The 19,960-nt window shown below is 40.4% G+C and overlaps 1 protein-coding gene across 16 annotated transcripts in view; it reads left to right on the top strand.

The window, feature by feature from the left end:
* The window catches only part of BIN1 (bridging integrator 1), a 140,405-nt gene extending 120,830 nt beyond the window's left edge, over positions 1-19,575 (top strand). For 6 of the 16 annotated variants that reach the window (XM_048486369.1, XM_048486365.1, XM_048486370.1 and 3 more), the window contains 5 exons: positions 4,189-4,308; positions 8,157-8,249; positions 9,307-9,417; positions 10,225-10,326; positions 13,067-19,575. In XM_048486369.1, the coding sequence (XP_048342326.1) occupies positions 4,189-4,308; positions 8,157-8,249; positions 9,307-9,417; positions 10,225-10,326; positions 13,067-13,174 (534 nt within the window). In that variant the 3' untranslated portion in view covers positions 13,175-19,575. The remainder of the gene's footprint in view (positions 1-4,188; positions 4,309-8,156; positions 8,250-9,306; positions 9,418-10,224; positions 10,327-13,066) is intronic. The other 10 variants (XM_048486380.1, XM_048486379.1, XM_048486376.1 and 7 more) reach the window with 2 other exon arrangements.
* Positions 19,576-19,960: the final 385 nt, after the last annotated feature.

Here is a 19,960-nt window from a genome sequence, read left to right as displayed (position 1 = left end):
TTATAATAATTTTTTTCTTGGCACATGCCCGTACACACAGGTACTCAAGTCAGTGGACCCAAAATGCATCTAAATACATCTAACTTCCATATTTTTGGTATAACCTTATTGGGCATGTTGAAATGTATGTTTTTCCTCTATCTGCTAACATACATTTGTCTATCTCATTTGTGGATTTTCTGTTGTCTGTATTAATTCTGTGTCTTTGCAGGAAGAGCTTCATGTTTTAAATGTACATATTTAGGTTACTTACCTTGACCAGCTGGATGCCTGTAAGGTGCAAGTGGCCCTTTAAAAGAAATACTTTGGAGTTATTTATTTTCTCTGGTTCTCTATCACAAGAGCCTCTTTTCAAGCAGCTGAATTTGTTGACAGAGCGAGGGGGAACTGCACCCAGGGGACGCGTGCACCCATGCCATGCCCTGTCCACCCTACCCTGGAATGGCCGCACCAAGCCCCCGCACTAGGATGCGCCCGGTCTGTCGCATAGCCCCCTTGGTGCTGCACCACTGCCCAGGGACTTTGCTGGTGTCTTCTTAAGTATTTTATATATTAGTGTTCCTCCACTTCCCCTTTTCACTTTTTAAAAATCCTACATTTAAAAATGTCCAATCACTTGTAAATACCTAATAAACAGATTTTCTGTTTGTGACATATGTGACGAAATGGATTTGTAGGCCATAAGAGATATTAAAAATGCTCTCCTCTCCTTGCTTTTTGGTTGTTTGCTCTTTATCCCAGCTAAAATCTACTAATTTACTGTGGGGTTTGTGTGCTGAGGCTAGGGCTTTTGGCAGATGACAGTATTCCATGTTAATTGACTAGCAGCGGGATCCTAAGCAGAATTACACATTCCTAAACATCGCTTCTCTGCCTTTTGGCTAAGATCAAGTATGTGTGTGTGTGTGTGTACACACTCTTAAACCCACTGACTACAATGGATTTAGAAGGGCATCACTCTGCTTAGGATTGTGATGTCAGGTTGCAGTCTTATCCATACTGACTGCATTCAGTAGCATTTATTTCTGAGTAGATATAGGATTTTTTGAGGTAAGTGCAAAATAATTTGTAGCCTAATAAACCAAAATTGCTTCATTGTTAAAAATAAAGGCCATCTGTATTATTTTTATTTCTTATTACAATAGCATATAGAACCAAAATATCCCATAAAAAGTGCATAGTCTCATAAAATTGGCCATCACAGTTAATCAACACATGCAGTACAGACCTAAGCAGAGAGTGTAACTTAACTTAGGATTTCACTATTAATTTAAAGCTAATAATGTAAAATTGAAATCTCAGGCTGAAGCATAGTGTTTCAGACTCACAATCCGCAAAATCAAGCCATTGAAAAGAAGAAAAGGGACTGAAAAGAAGAAAAGGGACTCTGCCACAGCAGAGGATTATTCTGGTCTGTTTCTGTCCTCTGTACAAGCGGTAGCAGCCCAGTCAGAGGGGACATTCCATTAGGTAGGGTCTCAGTAGCTATGGTGGTGGTATGGTTGCGTCTGGTTTTCAGCAAATACTCCACAATTTATGTGCAACCACTATAGAAAAATAATGCAGAATGGAAATGAATGCCACACTTCTTTAGATAGTGAGGACAGGGACTTATGTTTCCATAGGCCACAGTGCTTTTCATCTTTCTTATATGTACTGTTTTCTTTAAAATTGCTTTTCTTGCAGACAGCTGTCCTTTTATAATGACATGCTGTGTATATTGTTGAAATGTTGGAGGAATCATTTTCTAATATTAGGATTGAAATAGTTAAATGACCAAATGATTCATTTCAAATGTTAAAAAATGGACTTTTAAGTGAAACAGCCTCTGTGACATGGTGTTCATTTACTATTGATATTACTACTGCAAGTACGGTATCAGGTTGGCTTGACTAAGCCTATTCCCAATAATTCTTTGTTATATTTTATTCAAGAATTTTTTTTATATTAAATATCCTCTTGCCACTGGCCTTGGGCAAGTATATTCTATAGACAACTTTAGTCCAGTCCTAGTGGCATGCAATCAGTTTCACACAACAACTAGCATCTCTGTATGGGAATGCACACCTCTCCCACATCAAAAGACTAATCAAGCAATTTCACTGGTGAGCATTACCATCAGGCAGGACTGCACTTTCAAATATTTGCCTGGTTGATGTACTTGTACACAGTAGCTTGCCTCTGCATGTGGACCTCATTCGCTGAATCAGAGAAGCAGCTCTAACTTTTTTGCAGAAGCTAAGCATGATAAATAGAGGTTGATTGACAGGGACTATGATCTCAAGGACCCAGATTTTATTTTAAAAACTATTTCATGATATATTCAATGTATTCTTTCCATTGTCCATAAAGATACATTTTGATCAAATTGCAAGCAGTATAGCATTCAAGAGCCTGACATTTTGCTAAAGGACATTTGTCTGATCCTCTTCATTCTTCGGACATATGTTCTCTTTTTCACCCTTTATTCCCAGCCTCTTTGAGCAGAACTCAGGAAAGAGGGGTTTAACAGGTCATAATGGCAGTGAGGTACAATAATTTTATTTAAAAGGGCAAACTTTAAAATGGATTCCATATAAAATAGCAACACATCACAACATCAAATGTGTTAGACAACAGCAAAAGCCAACTCAGCCTATACCTTGCACAGATCCAAACTCAAATTTTACTTTCAGCTTCAGACTTAATCTAGCTCAGCAAAACATATGCATACATACCATGTCTAGAATCCATGGCTCACAAACTACGGCCCAGGGGCCAAATGTGGCCCCTTGAAGGCATTTATCCGGCCCGCCAGGCATGGCAGCGATGGCTCCATTCATGTGCAGTGGGGGCTCGAGGGAGAGGAGGAACTGGCCCCAACGGCCGTTGATTGCAGTTACATGATGGCACCCCCAAATCTCCATGCATTTTCTGACCCAGAGTTGGAAACCTTACATGTGGCAATGCCTGCTCTACCCTTCCCTCTCGGCTACTCCATGTGTTGCTCTCAGGCTTTCTGTTCCGCCTCACTCCCATTGGCATCAGCCAGGCTGGTGAATCGCTCACTGGCTGCTAGGGAGGAAAGAACCCAGGAAGATACCTGATCCTGGGTTAGATGGAATGCCTCACTGGGAAAGTTCTGCTTTTTTTTTAACAGGGGAAGGTATTCCACAGCCTCCCCAACAATATTTGGAGCCCACCCTGTACTTGACGTACTTTGGTCACTGTTCAAAAAATAGACTACGACAGAAAGGCTGAAAGGTGAAATCAAACATTTTACAATCATTTGTGCATAGGAATTTGTTCATAGTTTTTTTTAAGTCCGGCCCTCCAACAGTCTGAGGGACAGTGAACTGGCCCCCTGTTTAAAAAGTTTGGGGACCCCTGTTGTTGATGAACTTTACTCATCTCAAGTTCTTGACTTCTCACATTACTCAAGTGAGTGGCAAGTTCTTGAATTCTCACATTATTCAAGTGAGTGGTTTGTTTCTCAGCAATTTTCCATCCTTTTTAATGTTAACACTCTTTTTTAAACAGCTGCATCATCAATTTGAAGTACATTCTTCTTCCTTCTATGTTACAAAATGATGGATAAAATAAAATTTAATGTTTGATTCAACAGCAATGTCTGAAATGTGACCCATTTCCTGCAGCAGGAGGCAGTACTTCCTTCAGGGTTAGGAAGCTACAGTATAGAAGGCAATGAAAACTGTCTAAGAGTGCAATCCTATACAGAATTATTCTGATGTAAACCCTCTGAAACCAGTAGCTACAACTGAAGTAACCTTGCATAGGATTTCAGTACCAGGACAATTTACCGTATAAACTAGGAAACATTAAGGAACTGGGCAGGCTGATACTTCTGTTAGTAGAAATCCAAGACAGTTCCACTGAGACTACCTGAAATCAGTTGCCACCCTAACAGTGCCTTTACAGTCAAACCACCAGGTCAGTGAATGACATAGTTGAGCCAGGGCACTCGGTTTACAGGTAATATTTGCAGCTGCCTTTTCTTCACCACCCATTCAAAAGCACCTGACTCTTTCCCTGTCAAACAGATCTGTTTATCCTGGGACTGTTTCATTGTCTGCTGTCTTCTCACTTCACCCTTTTCATTTTTGTGTCTTTCTGTATCCATGCCAATGTCTTTCTCTTCCCATCTCTACTTTTCTCCTCTTATTCTTCCCTCAAAATTTTCTTCATCAGCCTGAAAAGACTCCCTCTAGCAGCGTACAATCTATGGATCAATTTCCTGCTGATAATCCTAGCACTAGTGAATTCGTGGTGGACTGGCCTAGCCAGGCCACTGAGACTGAGGTCAGCCAAGTAAGTGCAAGTGTTTGAAATTGTTCAAAATGGGCCTAACATCCATGCTTTACTGCTGTGCTCTATCACAGGGCTCTTCCAGGTATTGATCTGTGGAATATCTATGGGCAGTCTAAATGTGCCCACAGGCCTCCTATAGCTGGCATCTTTTCCCAGAGTTTATCTAGCTTCTTGGCTCAAGGGGAGATAGTGAAACACCTCCAGTAAAATGTCTCAGAAAAAGCTGGTAGGGTCTAGTAGTAAAGTGATGACGTGGCCTGAATCATCTAGCATAATTTAATCAATGGACACTTCCTGCTGATTTAACAAGGTGATTATATGTTGTTGCTGTATTGTTAATTGCCTCCCATTTTGGAGGTAAAGCAGGACTGCTTTGTGTTAGAATGGCCAATGTTTCTGTTGTCTTTTGCTACTACTAATTCCTAATTTGATCAACTGGGATTTACAGATGAAAGGGAAATGGGGGAGGCAAGAGAAGAGTTGTGTTCTGTTATCTTACATGTGGTGCGAACCCAAGAGAATTTGGTGACATTCTTTAACTCTGGCACCTCTGCTGTTTAGATCCTTGTGCCCAAAATGCATAAAGTTGATTTTGTGTCATCCTTATTGCTGACATTAATACATAGATTTATAGAGTTGGAAGGGGCCACACACATCATGTACCTGCTCAACCTCCTTTTCTCCACACTAAACATTCCCACATCCCATAGCCCCAACATAACTGGTTTTATTAGAAAGTATTGAGGGTATATCTGGAGTGTATCTTCTGATAAGATCTTCCTGTAATCTTTGGGGTACACTAATATTGTATTACCTGGAAAGTATATGGAGTGACAACTCTTGGATACATATTCTGTTCACAGAGGATAACTTCCAGTTACAATATTCCTTGGTCTGCTTTTATAAGTTAATATTTTCTTAATATAACAATTTGAATTTCATAAGGGTCTAGCAAGTAAAAAAGTGAAAGGTGGAGGACAAACTAGTTTGTCATTTAACCTAAATTCAGAGTACTCCAGTCATGCCCTAAAACAATAAAAGCAGCAAAAAGTTTTTAAAAAACTGCCTTAGGAGCTGCTATGGGTGGAAAACCAGAATATAAATGGAAAAATACATAAAATAAAGTGCCATGCTCTGCCTTTGTTATTGTCACAGAACTGGATAGCACCACAAATCCAAGTCACAGAAAGAGAGATTCCAATAGGGAATAGTTTATTTGAACACAACACAGGTTCCAATGTGTTGCAAAAGACAATCTTATCTGAGGGCAGTATTTTAGAATTCCTCTTACAATTGCTCCAGAAGGAGGTACTAACACTTCCTTAGTTCCACTGTTAACCTGCTGACAACCCTGTTACCCCTCCACAGTTCCGACAGCATGTCAGTTTAATGTTTAGAATATTAAGAAGAGTCTTACAAAAATTAGGGCATTTAGTACTTATAAAAATGATCAGATCTGCACTTCAAACAGAAATGTCCTTCTTTATGAAATGCAGTACATACAATCTGAGTACCATTACCTGGAAAACAGAATTCAGTGATGAGTACAAATTATGCAACTTATCTACATTTTCGTATGCATATCTTGGGAAAACATTTTGCATCAATATGTTTCCATGATACGTTCAACATAAAGGAGTAGCAGATAAAGGGGGAAAAGTCTTGGGAAATATACAGGAAGCAGAGCAGTGTCAATGAGTGTAGAATCTGTGAAGACTCACCTCCTGAGTAGTGGTGCATTTATGCTGTGGTTTGCATGGAATATAGAAACCCACTTTTACTTTAATTTGAGTATTCTAGACTCATTGCATCCTTGCTTTCTTATTGATTGTACTAGGAAGATGGGGAAAATATCCCCACCTGGGAAATAGGAAGTTTCACTTCAGAAAGCAACCCTTTGATGCATATAGGAGCTGTGAAAGAAAGGCAGTGTGAGTCAACAAATGTTTGCTGAAGTCAAATCTATATTCTTTGGAATTGTATTGTGATATTTGAATACTTTTGAAGTTCCTAACAAGTCATATTAACAGCTTCCAGATGTTGACTTCTTTGTACTAGATTTAGTATATCACTATAAATGAGGAAAGAATTGTGTTAGATGTAGCTAATTGATAACAGCTGATGTTCCATTGTCCTCTCACACTATGGAACGTCAATGTTGAGGAAATTGGGACTGTTTTCCTTGGAGGATTTAGGATTCATCTTGGGCTTTCCCCCAAAATAGTTTTTGCCCCATTATGTAAATCTTAGTGAGGGAGAGAACTGTGGGACTTTCCCCCAGGAGTTGGCAGCCTTTAATTTTCTTTTCTTTCTCATGGAAACGAGTGCTGTTTCCTGCCAATTCATAACTGTCACTATCCACTTTAGGGCTAGTCTGTGATGCAGCAAACTCTAAATTCAGACATGTTTGACATACTGATCAATGGGGCTTGTGCCATCTTACAGTCTGACCTCCTGCTCTTCTGAGTGATTCTGTACAATCTATTTATTCTGAGTCCAAAAGGCAGGGTTTGTTGTGAGCAAGTTTATTGTCAAATTAAAGTTCATAGCTTTGATGTTTTCTTCCCTGGTCTTGTTGACATGGCAGGCATTTTGTTGTCTGTTGCCCACAATTAAATATTTGATAGATTGTGAAATGTGCTTTTTGAAACAGTGCAATTACACAGATGGATGCTACAGACATGCACAATGGTCATTAACAATGCAAAAGGTGTGTGCGGGGGCATTTCTTTGGTACCCTTTTGTCTTGAGTCAAATCTCAAATCAACCAGTAAGGTGAATGCAAAAACATGTTTCCAGGAGGAAGCTGAAGGTGTTTTTGCTTCAGTCAACTTTGTAATGTGAATGCAAGTTTAACTTTTGCCATGGTTACAAATGATACAAATGGCATCTTAAAGAGAGGGAGAGCAGGTATTAGTGCTCTGACCTCAGCCCCACCTCTCCTGATTCCTGGCTTGTGACCACTGTCCATATGTCCTCTCCTCCTTCATGATTCAGAATGCTGTTTTCTTAGCATTGCCTGTTACAGGAAGGGATTATATGCATGGACACCACCTTTCTACATTGACCCCATGGTCTTAAGTTGGTGATTATGAGGAGGGCCAGTATGCTCATGCCTGTTCTCCTTCTCTGCATATTCACTCAGCACATGGAATGTTCATGTATAGAGGGATCTTATGTTAGAATGAGTCTATGGATTAGAATCCCAGGCAGCAATGCAGACTGTGACATTTCTGAGTGAAGCTCAAATGTAGTGACCACTCACAGCAGCAGTCATTCTTATTCAGCAATTTGCATCTTCTCATGAAGTTCTTTCATTGAGGAACAGGAGTTTACAGGACTGCAGCAGTGTTATGGTAGCTTGAAATGTTCTCCTACAGGTTTCTGAATGTTGCCTTATTAGTGTCAGATTTTATGCCATTGATTCTCATGTGCAGAGGATGGCCAGCTTGTTCTTTGTAGCTAGCCAATAGCTATTAGTGAGATATGATTGTATGTATCACGATGGAGGTTGAGTGAAGGTGAGCCAGCTGTGAGCTTGATGCTTGAAAGTATCTTGAGATGGATGAGTGTGAATTACGTTCTATCCAGGGGTGTTTGCTCCTCAATGAAGTGGGTTACTTTGAATTGTGCAGCCAGCCCATAAACTGAGAGAGCCTGGCATGGATGCTTAAACATTTCCAGTGTAGATGCTGCAGGTCAGCTAAGTGATGGCAATAATCTTGCTATTGACCCATATTTCAGGCAAGCCCTCAAACTGGGGCTGGTAGTGGCAGATCTTCAAAAGGGCATGTGGTTGCCTAGGCACACTGGAATGGCAGGAATTTTAACTGGCTTTTGTGTTGCAGTCCACAGAAGCCGCTTCTGCTGGTGCTGAGGCAGCAGGCAAAGAAGCTGGAGCTGAAGCAGCTAAAACCGAAACTGACTCAGGATCTGCCTCAGTAAGAATGTAGGCAAGGGAGGGGGAAGGGGTAATTTCCTCCTCTAAGGCTCTCCCCTTTGGCTTGTAAGGACAAGCTAGATTGATCTCTGTGCTTCTTCCCTTAGAACAACCATATAGGGACTCATTCAAGCAGGAGTGTTCCAGTATTTGCTCTAATCTTCAAGCAGGTCTATAAAGATACAATCCCATATTTACAACTGGGGAAAAGGCCATTAATTACAATCCGTATATAGCCTTCCCATTTGATCTTGACACACACAGCTCAGCATATGGCAGCAGTTACAGTGGGCCCAAATTAGGAAGACTATCCACTTTTTCCTCCTGTGGTCTTCCTGGCTTTTTCATGTGGCCTGAAGTACCAGGAGGCAGTTGTTTTGACAAATCCCTCTAGGCAGGGTACAGAGAGCTCAGTGGTTAAATAAATAAATAAATAAATAAATAAATAAATAAATAAATAAATAGCACAGAACCCAGAATGAAAGCTTGGCCTTTCTACCCCTGCCATGTCTATTTTCTCACCAATTCTGAAAAAAAAAATCTGCCCAGAGGCTACACAAAATATGTTCCCTCACAAAGTTGGTTGATGAAGTTAGCTGAAGTGGACAAAAATTGTGTTGAGGTATATGGAATCATCCAAGAGGAACACAAACAACAGTTTTAGATTATGGAAAAAATAGAAAAAACTTCTGCTTATTTCTGTAAGCCTCACCCTATGTACCTTTTTGCAGAACATGCCATTTCCCACCCCCCATATCTTTGTAAACCCTGCTTTCCCTCTAATATTTGCCACCTTCTCCATTTCCTTTTTACTCCCATCTTGTCATGAATGGTTTCTTCACCTTAGTGCATACTTTGGGCCGTAAGCCATGTGCATCATGGCAAGAAGAAAGATTTGGGATTTTAAAAATAAAATACCCACCGCTCCCTATAGCGGCTGTTGCAGGCAGGAAACTTCAAGGTCGTTCCCTAACTTTCTGTCACAGCTGTAAGCTGGTTTGAAAGTGTTCCCTTTTTACCACAGTCTGCCTTTTAGCTTATTTTCCTGTCCTCCTTAGAGTTCTTTGCCAGCTGTAGTTGTGGAGACCTTCCCAGCCACAGTCAATGGAACAGTTGAAGGCGGTGCCCCCTCTGAGAGAGCTGACATGCCACCAGGTTTCCTGTTCAAGGTAAGCAAGGGAAACCTATCTGAACATTCACCCTAGGAAGATACACAGTACTTCTCTCAGGTTAATCTTCTTCCTGGAGTTACTGTAAAATGAAATAAGAATTGTATCATACTTTCTAGTATCCAAAGTGCTATTGAAATAATGTGTTTATTAGGGTGTTGTGGATTTTCCGGACCTATATGGCCATGTTCCAGTGGATCTTCTGAAGATTCCAGCCTCAGATGCAGGCGAAATGTCAGGAGAAAATGCTACTGGAACATGGCCATACAGCCTGGAAAACCCACAACACTCAAATGATTCCTGCCATAAAAGCCTTCGACAATACAATGCATCAATTTTTTTTAAATGAACAACGTTACTTACATTTTTTTCAGAATACGTACAACTGCTGTTCAGTGTGGTTATTCTTATATTACAGGTGGCAAATCTCTTATTATATTAACCTGAAAATAACAAAAAGCTAATGAGCTAATAACAAAACAAATTTGTGGTGTAGCTTACTTTGGCTATTGGCTCATGAACAAATACACAAGTTTTGTATACTCCAGTACTTCCTTCTTCTAAGGAACTTGGTTAAGGAGCCAAAATAAAACGTAGCTATTCCTGTCATCTATCATTTATACCTCACAGAGATAATTATCCTACTGCAGAACTTCCTGGTTCAAATATATGCCTCAGTAGGAAATGATTTAATCACGCACTAAATTGGGTTCCAGCTCTGTAAAAATGAGAAGTACTTGTGTATGAGGTGAATCAAAAGATCTCCAAAGATCTCATTGCCTCAGCAGAATCCTTATTACTTTGCAGGTACAAGCCATGCATGACTATATAGCCACTGACACCGACGAGCTACAATTGAAGTCTGGGGATGTTGTCCTGGTGATTCCATTTGACAATCCTGAGGAACAGGTAAGGAATTGATGTGTGATTTGAGCCTTTCCCCAGTTGTTTTAATTAATGGTAGATTGTGGGTGAGATATTTATAATGGAAGTGGACATTCTGGCCCATTAACATTACCAAGCCAGCTGAAGCAACAGCTGCTGTAAATCACCTGTATGAAAACGTCTGAAATAAAAGTATCTTTTCAGATCTTGAGATGCTATAAATAAGCTTCCCAGCAGATGGCATTGTGATCCTGCTTTTAGAGCCAGTCTTTATTGTTTTGGTTCTAAAGCAAACTCTCTTCCCAAAGTGAGTGAGCTAGAATTGAGGGAACAAATAAAACATATCTCCTCTTAGCTGAGAGAACCTTTTAAAATGTGTTTACTTTGCATGTCAAATTAGAGTGCATTTATCTTAAGCAAATTCTGCTTTCCCCCTCCATGTTACCCGTGCAATTACATACCAGTATTAAGTCTGGTGGGAAAAATGTTCTGTCTGGCAATAATCATTTGCTTCTCTTATCCATTTCAGTCACCCCTAAAAAGTCCACTCAATAATAGGGGGGCGGGTGGGTTGGACAATCATACCAGCCTCATTAGTTGATGTAATTAATTGTGGGAATAAAGGGTCGAGGGCAAGCATGAGAATGGCAGTTGGCAAGAAACTTTCAGTAAAATGTTAAGAGATGCTACAGGAACTGAAGTGGCAGCTAATTAGCATCATGATGCTTTGTTACAAATAATGAAAGGCCATAGCCAGCCTAGCTGTACCCATCACATTTGTTCTGCATGGGAGGTGGGAATGCAGTTATAAACTCCTTTTTTCAATCTGTAGTGAAATTACTGTGGCACCTTCCCAAAGTGAGCTTCATTAGCTTTATTTTACAATCCCTTCCAGTTTCAAAGGATCACTCATTAAGCCTTGGAAACCAGCAATGAGTCTACTGATTAAAGGAATGTAGATGAGTAGTTGAATGTTGGCATGGTGGTGTAAAATGGTGCCCAGTCAGAGCAGTTTTATGATGACGCCCATAAGATCGCTAAGGCAATAGAGAAACAGAGGTGGTTTGCCATTACCTGCCTCTGCACAGCAACCCTGAAATTCCTTACTGGTCTGCCATCCAAGTAATGCCCAGGGCTAGCCCTGCATAATTTCTGAACTCTGATAAGATCAGACTACTAGGCCATCCAGGTCAAAGCATTTGAAAATTTCAGCTAGGATTGGGGAATACTTATGTATAGTATGCTTTCAGTACACTAAGAAATTGGGAACTGAGTTATAGATGTACAGAATGATATAGCACAGGGGTGGCCAAACTGTGGCTCACAAGCCACACATCTCAAACACATATTGTGCAGCTCGCAGCTGTGGAGGCAGGAGGTGGAGTGGATCGTCTTCTTTCCTGCTGTGCACATGCTTGCCTCTGGCCACACTGCCACACTTTGGTAAGGGGCAGGGAGACAAGAAAGGGTGACACGAGCCTTCACGTGGGAGTCAGAAGTGCCCAAAGCCCCAGGTAAAATGCAGCAGTGTGGCCAGAAGCACAGTGGGAGACATTCAGGTAGCACTTTTCTAGCCCATTTTTGGAGGTGGTGGTAGAGAGTTGAGTTGAGTTCAAACATCGGCTGAGCTGATGCCTGCACCCATCTCTGCTGACTCCCCTCTCGCCTCCCCTGCTTCAACAGAATCATACAGAAAAGTTGGTATTTTTAAATGTATATTTTAATAATTCTGTATAGATGTATATGAGCAGCTTTGAGAGAGCCCATTAACTGCCTTGTCAAAAACCTTTAAATTTCTTCAGAGATTCATGGTATAGTGTGCATTTTAAGCTGTAAAAAATGTGCAAGTAACGGTAGTAATGTGTGTGTAATATTTGTTCAGGTCTTGGGCTCCTAAACACCTGAAGTTATGCTGTGTGGCTCTTACGTTAAGCAAATTTGGCCACACCTGATATAGCAGCGATGGCGAACCATTTTGAGACTGAGTGCCCAAACTGCAGCCCAAAACCCACTTATTTATCGCAAAGTGCCAACATGGCAATTTAACCTGAATACTGAGGTTTTAGTATAGAAAAACGGTTGGCTCTGAGGTGCATTTTACGCGGGAGTAAGCTTGGTGGTAGTCGGTGACTTTGCTTTGAAGTAACTGGGCAATTCTTCAAATGGGTGAATTACGACTCTAGGAGGGTTTACTCAGAAGCAAACCCCATTGCCAGCAACCGAGCTTACTCCCAGGTAAAGGATCATGCTTTCGTTCTTCCCATGAAAATCAATAGGGTTTAACAGCGCTTAACAGGGTTACCTACACTGCTTCCCCAAAACTAGGTCTTGGGTTTATGCTAATAATCTCCCTGAAATAATTACACTATTATCACATGACGAACTCTGTGCACATGTGCCCACAGAGAGGGCTCTGAGTGCCACCTCTGGCACCCGTGCCATAGGTTCGCCACCACTGTGATATAGCATAACCATTCCAGGAAAACCTAAAGGGTAGGTTTGGTGTCATATTTGGAACGGAAAGCTAACATTGCAAAGCTTAAGCTTAATGTGGTCAATGGCATGTAGCTCTTAAGTCTGAAGCGTATTCAGCCTAATAGCTGCTTCCTTCAGGTGAGGTTTGCATTTGCCTATGGTCCACAAAATATGGGGGGTGGTGTATCTGTTTACACATTTTCAGTACCCTAACAACTGACTACTCCTATGTGCTGCTTAAACTGCACGCGTAAACTGTTTCTCTCAAGCCTGACTTTTTCTATGACAGGATGACGGATGGCTGATGGGTGTGAAAGAATCTGATTGGCTGCAGCACAAAGAATTTGACCAATGCCGAGGAGTTTTCCCAGAGAATTTCACAGAACGAGTGCAGTGAAGTTCCGGAGCTGCTAGGTAGCTTCCCTGCAGCAGAAAGCAAGAAGTCTTTTTTCCCTCTCCCAGAGAAGTCTGAAAAAGGAGAAAATTTTAAAGGAACAAAAGCCTAAAAAGTTGTGCTCTTCACAGAAAACAAGGTTTTAGAAGTACATTGAATTCAAAGTGTTATTATCAATATGTAGGTAATAAAGAAAGGCAGGTCAAAAACATCCTTTTTCCTTTTGATTTGAACAGCGTTGCTATTCGGAAAGTTGTTAACCTAGGTGGCTGAGCAATTTTGTGTAAAACGGAATGAGGGTGTGCAGCATCACGAGCCCTGAGATACTAACTGTCCAATTTTCTTGAAACTTTGCACTCAAGTGTACCCTGTGGGAAAGTGAAGTCAACCTGTCTTGTGATTAAGGTTGCTGATGTGGCATCCCCCAGATTTCTGACCCTGCAGTTATTTCAGACCTGCAGCCATAAGCCCAATGCCTGTCATGCTGTTGAAAAGAAATATGTAGTGTATAAATAAATATAGTGTGTGTGTGTGTGTGTGTTCTTCCCTTTGGAAAATGTAACAAGAACTGTGATTTTATACATTTAAATGCAAAGTTACCTGTGAGTGCATATCAGGCAGCATAATCAGGAAGCTGTGCTTGATCCAGAGCTCCTTCTGCCATGTGATTTTTTTGGCACCTGCTAATTGGTGCCCTAAAAAAAAAGAGCTAAAAGTTATTTTTAAAAATATCTATAGGTTATTCGATTTTTAAAAACAACTTTTTCCTGTAGCTTGGAGCACAGGCAGGAAGATTGTTTACAGTTGGAGAATTTTGTAGACAAAATGCTATTCGCCTTTTTCATCGTGAACAGAGAGCAGGTGCCCTGGATAGTCTGAGCTTTATGGGTAGCTTCAACAGTGCACTGTGATTTCCAGTGCTGCAGCTATAGTGGTGCCCTATTGCTTGTCAAGTGTACCTGACTGTAGAACCTTCCAGGGGTTGTTCCATTACAATACCACTTGTGATGGCGTAACTGGGCCTGTGTTACCTGGGATACCCTTTAGGGGACTGCAGGGGAAAGATGGTGGATCCCAATGTCATGCCTGCTCTCCCTGTGCTGCTGTGCGTAAGCACTCTGATAGTGGAGGCTGTTTATGGTATAGCTGTTACACCCCTGTAACTCTGGCTTTGCAGGCACCATTGCCATTTGCAAAAAAGAAAAAAAAGGCCCTTCTTACAGCATAGTTGCTACACTCCATTCACTTGCCAGTGTAGTGGCTCATGTGATAAGGAGGGAAAGTGAAGTGTAATAAGGCTTTATTTTTTTAAAAAATAGCTAGTTGACATTGATATTTCTTTCCTTTAAATCACAGCAGGGCAAACTGTCAGTTTGGAGGTAGGGTTCTTGCGATCCCTCATGGAGTCTTGAGATACCTAATGAGAAGACAGGAAGAGAAGGCAAACTTTCCTGCCACCTTTGCATGCATTGTACAACCACAGGAGAATATGGGTATGTTCTGTGCTGGGCAAATCTCTGCTGGGCAACTCTGAGGTCCAACAGGCACCCTGTGAACTGAATGTGAATGCCAAGGAACTTGACCCATAATCCTCTTCAGTTCCCAGAGGTCACATGGCAGAAGTAGAATAAAGTTCTTCTAGCAGAAACTGCTGGTCTAATGTGCACTGGGATTCATATTGCTTTTATCGTTCCTGTTTATTTGCTGTTTTGCATATTGTTACAAGTGAACAAGTTGCTAGGTAGCTTTCAAAGTGAACAACGGTCCTACCAAAAGCAAGAGGTTTCTTTGCCCATACCTGATCCCTAAAAAGGATAAACTTTACTTGAATTATGGATGCAGCTAGATTTTCCTGTGGCTGCATTTATTTGTTTCCAAGTTGCTCTTTGGCTTGGGGGTGTGTGTGTGTTTTTATTTGGGTTTTTTTTTTTGCTTGAAGGGACTCTTCTAGGACAGGCTTCCTCCCATGACACTGGCATATGATGTGGGATTACTGCATTTAATAACCTTATAAAATATAAGCTGCTTTTAGCAAAGCATGACAAGCCAAGATAAGTGACAAAAAGTCTACTTAGCAGATCTCTTACTTGTAGAACAATGAGGGTGTTTAAGAGAGAGAAAGCAGAGAGCCTTTTGCTATAGGTCAAAAGAGAGGACTTTTGCTTTACTCAGCAAAACGGAAATGGTCCAATTTTGTGTAATGGAAGTGAAACAGCATCAGAATCACTGCACAGTCATCAGTGCATATACAGTGCCAAGGGTTTTGGAGAAAGCTGTATGTACATGTAGTGCTTTGGTTACAGTTCAATGCATTTAAAATCCGCTCACCTGTCTTTAATGGAATGACTCCAGTTTTACAGCAATGTAATGAAGATGCAAATCTGTCTCAAAGTGGCTTCTCTGTGGATTCAGTGTGTTCTGGATTTGGTGATATTCCCAGACAAGCTTATGTTGGTTAACGTCTTCTGTATTCCAAAAAACCCCCCCACCTTACCCAGTCCAGTCTACTACAAGGTTGTAAGTTACTGCATTGTTGCACTTGTAGAACCTTATTCTCACTTTATTCAGTCTGTCCTAAAAAGTTTATTTTTATGCATTTGTAACCCAACTTGTCCTCTACCTTGGGGGGCAACACTGGGAGGCATATATAAAGAAATATAAACTAAAATACATTTACTCAGTATGGAATATCTCAGTATAATATCTATTTTTGTGGGGAGACACTGTTAATTTTTTAAATAGATGATGGAATTATTATGAGAGCTACATTATGACATGATAAGAGCCAAACACTCGCTTCTCCAGCTGCAGTTGTATTTGGAAGTTATGCTGACTTCTCCTTCACTGTTAACTTCTTTTTTCCTTCTATTTTTGGTGCGTGTGTATGTGTGTCTGATTTCCAGGCAAGTGTTATAAAACTTTTCTGATCAACACATCACTTCGTTTATTACAGAAAAGCAGTCATCCAGTATTGTACTGTGTCTTTATTGATACTGTGTTCTGATACTGTACAAATTGGGTTAGCTCTTCATCTCTGAAATAACACTGATGAGTTTGTAGTTTCGGGTCTGTAATTAAATGTTCTTCAGTCGCCACAACAGGGAAAAAAGGTGTGCTACTGACTTCAATTTGCTTCTGAAGAAAGTTGATCCATTAAAAAAGAACAATTCATTTGACAAAAATGAAACCCCCATAGTTTGGATCTTTTATAGGAAGGGCATGGATGTTATAGAAGGGGCATGGAATGTAGGATTGGGACCATGATATCGTAAGGCTGGGATGATGATATAACAAACAAATATATTTCCCCAGTGCAAACAAGTAGATCTTCTCACTCATTTGTTTTTGAGCTTAAGAAAAGACATCATGCAAATCCCAAACATTTAGGGAACATCATACCTTTCTACATTGCACATGTATACTGGATGAATACCACTTTAATTGTCATGGGTTTCCTTTAAGAATTCTGGGATATGTTGTTACATGAAGGTATTGCAAAGTTTTAAAGAGATCCCTGATCTCTTCCCACTCCCACCCCACTCCCCACTAAAGTTCCAAGAACTTCCTGGTGCAACTGAATAACTATTACAGTAGTTTAAGGCTATGGTGTAAATATGCCATGGCTTACATAAAAGTAACAGGCTATTTTGACACTGGTGTGATTTTTATTTAAGTTGAATGTGCCTTATTAGAAAGCTTAGAAAAGAAAGAGAAAAAATGCACTATGCCTTTTCACGTAGCATGAAAATTAATTCATCATCATTCAGTCATATCATAGTCTATTTTATACTATATACCAAACAGTTGCACTATGACTGAATTCATTTAAAAACCCCAGTTTTCTTTCTCCTTCCAGTCGTTTTCTGCCATCTGTATCTGCTGCTCGGTTCACTTCAAACATGGTAGATATACTGAAATGGTATCCGTTCTTATGTAAACAATTTCATGTACACTGTATGCATATTGTTGTATATAATGAACACACATCTCTGATGCCATCCAAACCTATTGTGGGACACCCAAATTGGCACAACATTTATGTCAGGAAATGACATGTATGCTTTTGTCACAAATACTAGTGCATATGTGAGATTGCCTAAACAAAATGGTACCAGTGTAAGAAAAGACTGTCTGTGAACTGGCCCTATTTCTCTGCTCAATTGGAAGGTGCTAGACTGGGCAGTTTTTGACAAGAAAATGATGAGTCTGGATTTCCTTTTGAAATGTTTCTGTGATTTTTACTGCAGTATGATCTAAGAGAAAGAGAAAATAGGAAAGCAAGTGGGGAAGCTGTAGGTGCTTTTCTGTCTATTTTTGTATTGTGTGCTTGAAACGTGTGAAGTCACTTTCTGGAGGGATTTTTTTTAGGTGAAAGGAAAGATGATCAGTGTTCTCTAAACTTGCTCAAGTGTTTGGGTTGTTTTTATAAAAGGTTGATGGTCACCATTGGAGCCATGGAATTAATACATATTTAGGTATGAGTAGCTTAATTTTGGTAGAGTAGTTAAGCAGCTACTGCAAGGGGCTAACCACCTTTTTAGACTCACTGGATTCTAAGGAAGCTAATATTTGCAAATAATATCTCTCTTAAAGGGCTTGCGACTTGACATAACTTGGTTCAAACATCAGACTGTAAAATGGGTGTAAAGTAATGGGTAGCAAGCCGAAGAGTGAGTGTAAATTCCAGGAGTTAGGATGGCAAGTTGAGACAGCTTTTACAAAGATATTCAAGTGTTTTGAAAAGGTCAGGCTGGTCCTCCTCCTTCAGAGCACACCCCACTTTGCCATATATTGGAAGTTTCCCAGCTGCTAGTTGATAATAATCTCTGTTTTTAAAAAACTAAATCATTCAAGCAAAGCTGTGCAGAATACTTGGAAGACCTTTAAAACGTTCAAAAAGAGGCATAGCTGGCTGGCATCCCCCCGCCCCCCCCCCGATTAAACAAGCCTCTGTTCTACAGAGTTATACAATTTCAAAACTCTATAGGGATATTTAAATTGGGGACACAGAGTGTAGTGGAGCAGATAATATAAAGAACTACAGAAATCCTGTTCTTCTGCCTTGTTAACCAACTATTAGTGCAAACTCCCTGGTGGAGCTTTGCACTGATTCCTTATAGAGTTTAGTTACCTCTTTAGAGAACTACACTCCAGTGTTTCATAGTATGTGGGTAGATTGGTCGAATTCAGACTGATAATATTTACTGCATGTTAACGACTGACAATCAGCCGCACAATGCATTGCTAAAGGGTCACTCAGAAAAATTTCTATAGGATGAAACTACAGGACATTGAGTACCAGATTAAAGTATTATAAGCCTTCAGTTAAGGTTAAGGTCATAGATCAAGAAGCAGCTAATACTATATAAGGCACATTTCATGTTTAACAAAGTCTTATTCATTTGCTCCAGGTGAGCAGTTTAAGGATGAAAGATTCTGGATTCTTCACCTGCCTAAAGGTCTGCTGGACAGAGTGCCACCTTGGACAGTTCTTGTCCAGGCAGTGTTTTGGAATTACAAGGGCAGAGTAAATGCTCTGAACATCCCAATGGGAGTGTCACATATCACATTTCCCATGGCTGCTCTGGAGATAGTGTTCCATTCATTTGGAAAAGTTATTTTCAAGGTGTTTGGATGCTGCCTTTTGAAGTATTGTATGACAACGAGTTTTTTGGCTCTATGGAGGGATGAAGCGTTAGAATTCAGACCTATGGCTTTTGGATGTTGGTGAATGGAACAATCATCTAGAAATTTTGTTAGCCAGAGTTGGCCAGATGAGGTTTTTTATGCCATTGTGGTTCAGGAATTGGCTGAATGCCTCCCCCATTCAACAAGATTTCCTGGGCAAAAAAAGTTACTTTTCTGAACAGCAGGTTATATCACGTTGTGCAGACGCCGCCCTCAAAAGCAGATTTTTTTGACTCCTATATCATACAGTATTTTTTACCACAGTAATGCTGGGAAATAACTTATGTTGCACTGTTGTATTTGCAATGGAGTGTGTAAAAAAAGAGTACATAAAGCTCAGACATTTTGAGGTTTTCAGCCTAATTCTTTTGGCTGCAGATACAGCTAACTTGAGCTCTGCTTTTTGACTGATGGAACCTTCCCATCTTACCTGAGGCTTGCTGGATGCTGTCCTTGCTTTCCAATACAACTCACTGACTGATTTCTCTGCACTTTGAGCATTATTACTTAAGTTGTTTCAGCCACTTAGTTCAACCCCTTTTTTTCACAAGGAACACAGCATTTTTTGTGGAGTTCCCTTGTCTTATAAAAAGGAAAAAGGATCCTGGAGTATTGAGAATTGTGAGTTCCATTTTGAGTGACATGTACTACATGAATTTACATTTCCCATATGTTTTTCCCCTTGAAAATATTCAGAAATATAATTTGTGTCATCATCCCTTGTGTTCTGTTCTTTTTTTCCTCTTCTACTTTCTTTAGAACATTCCACAATATATCCTGTCTTCTCCTTCAGTGGGGTGAAGTTATCCAAGCTGGTTGGGTTCCGCCCCCAGTAGTGCAATCAGGGCTATACAAATTTGCATATTGTCTTCTAGACTCTAGGAGGCCCAGCTCCCTCAGTCTAGATAACCCTGTGAGTGAAGACTTCAGTAACTCCCTTATCTACATGCTGGAATAGAAAGAGAAACAAAAATGGAAGAGGAGAAGACTACCAAAAAGGTCTATTCTTGTCCACATGTCCTAAAGAGCCCTTCGGGGGTAGAGCAGTATACCAAATCAAATAAATAATAATAATAAAGGGAAAAGGACTTGAAGGAAAAA

Source organism: Sphaerodactylus townsendi, linkage group LG02, assembly GCF_021028975.2.
Source record: "Sphaerodactylus townsendi isolate TG3544 linkage group LG02, MPM_Stown_v2.3, whole genome shotgun sequence".
NCBI lineage: Eukaryota > Metazoa > Chordata > Lepidosauria > Squamata > Sphaerodactylidae > Sphaerodactylus > Sphaerodactylus townsendi.
Note: the sequence above shows the minus strand (reverse complement) of the source record. Positions and strands in the feature narration are given on the sequence as shown.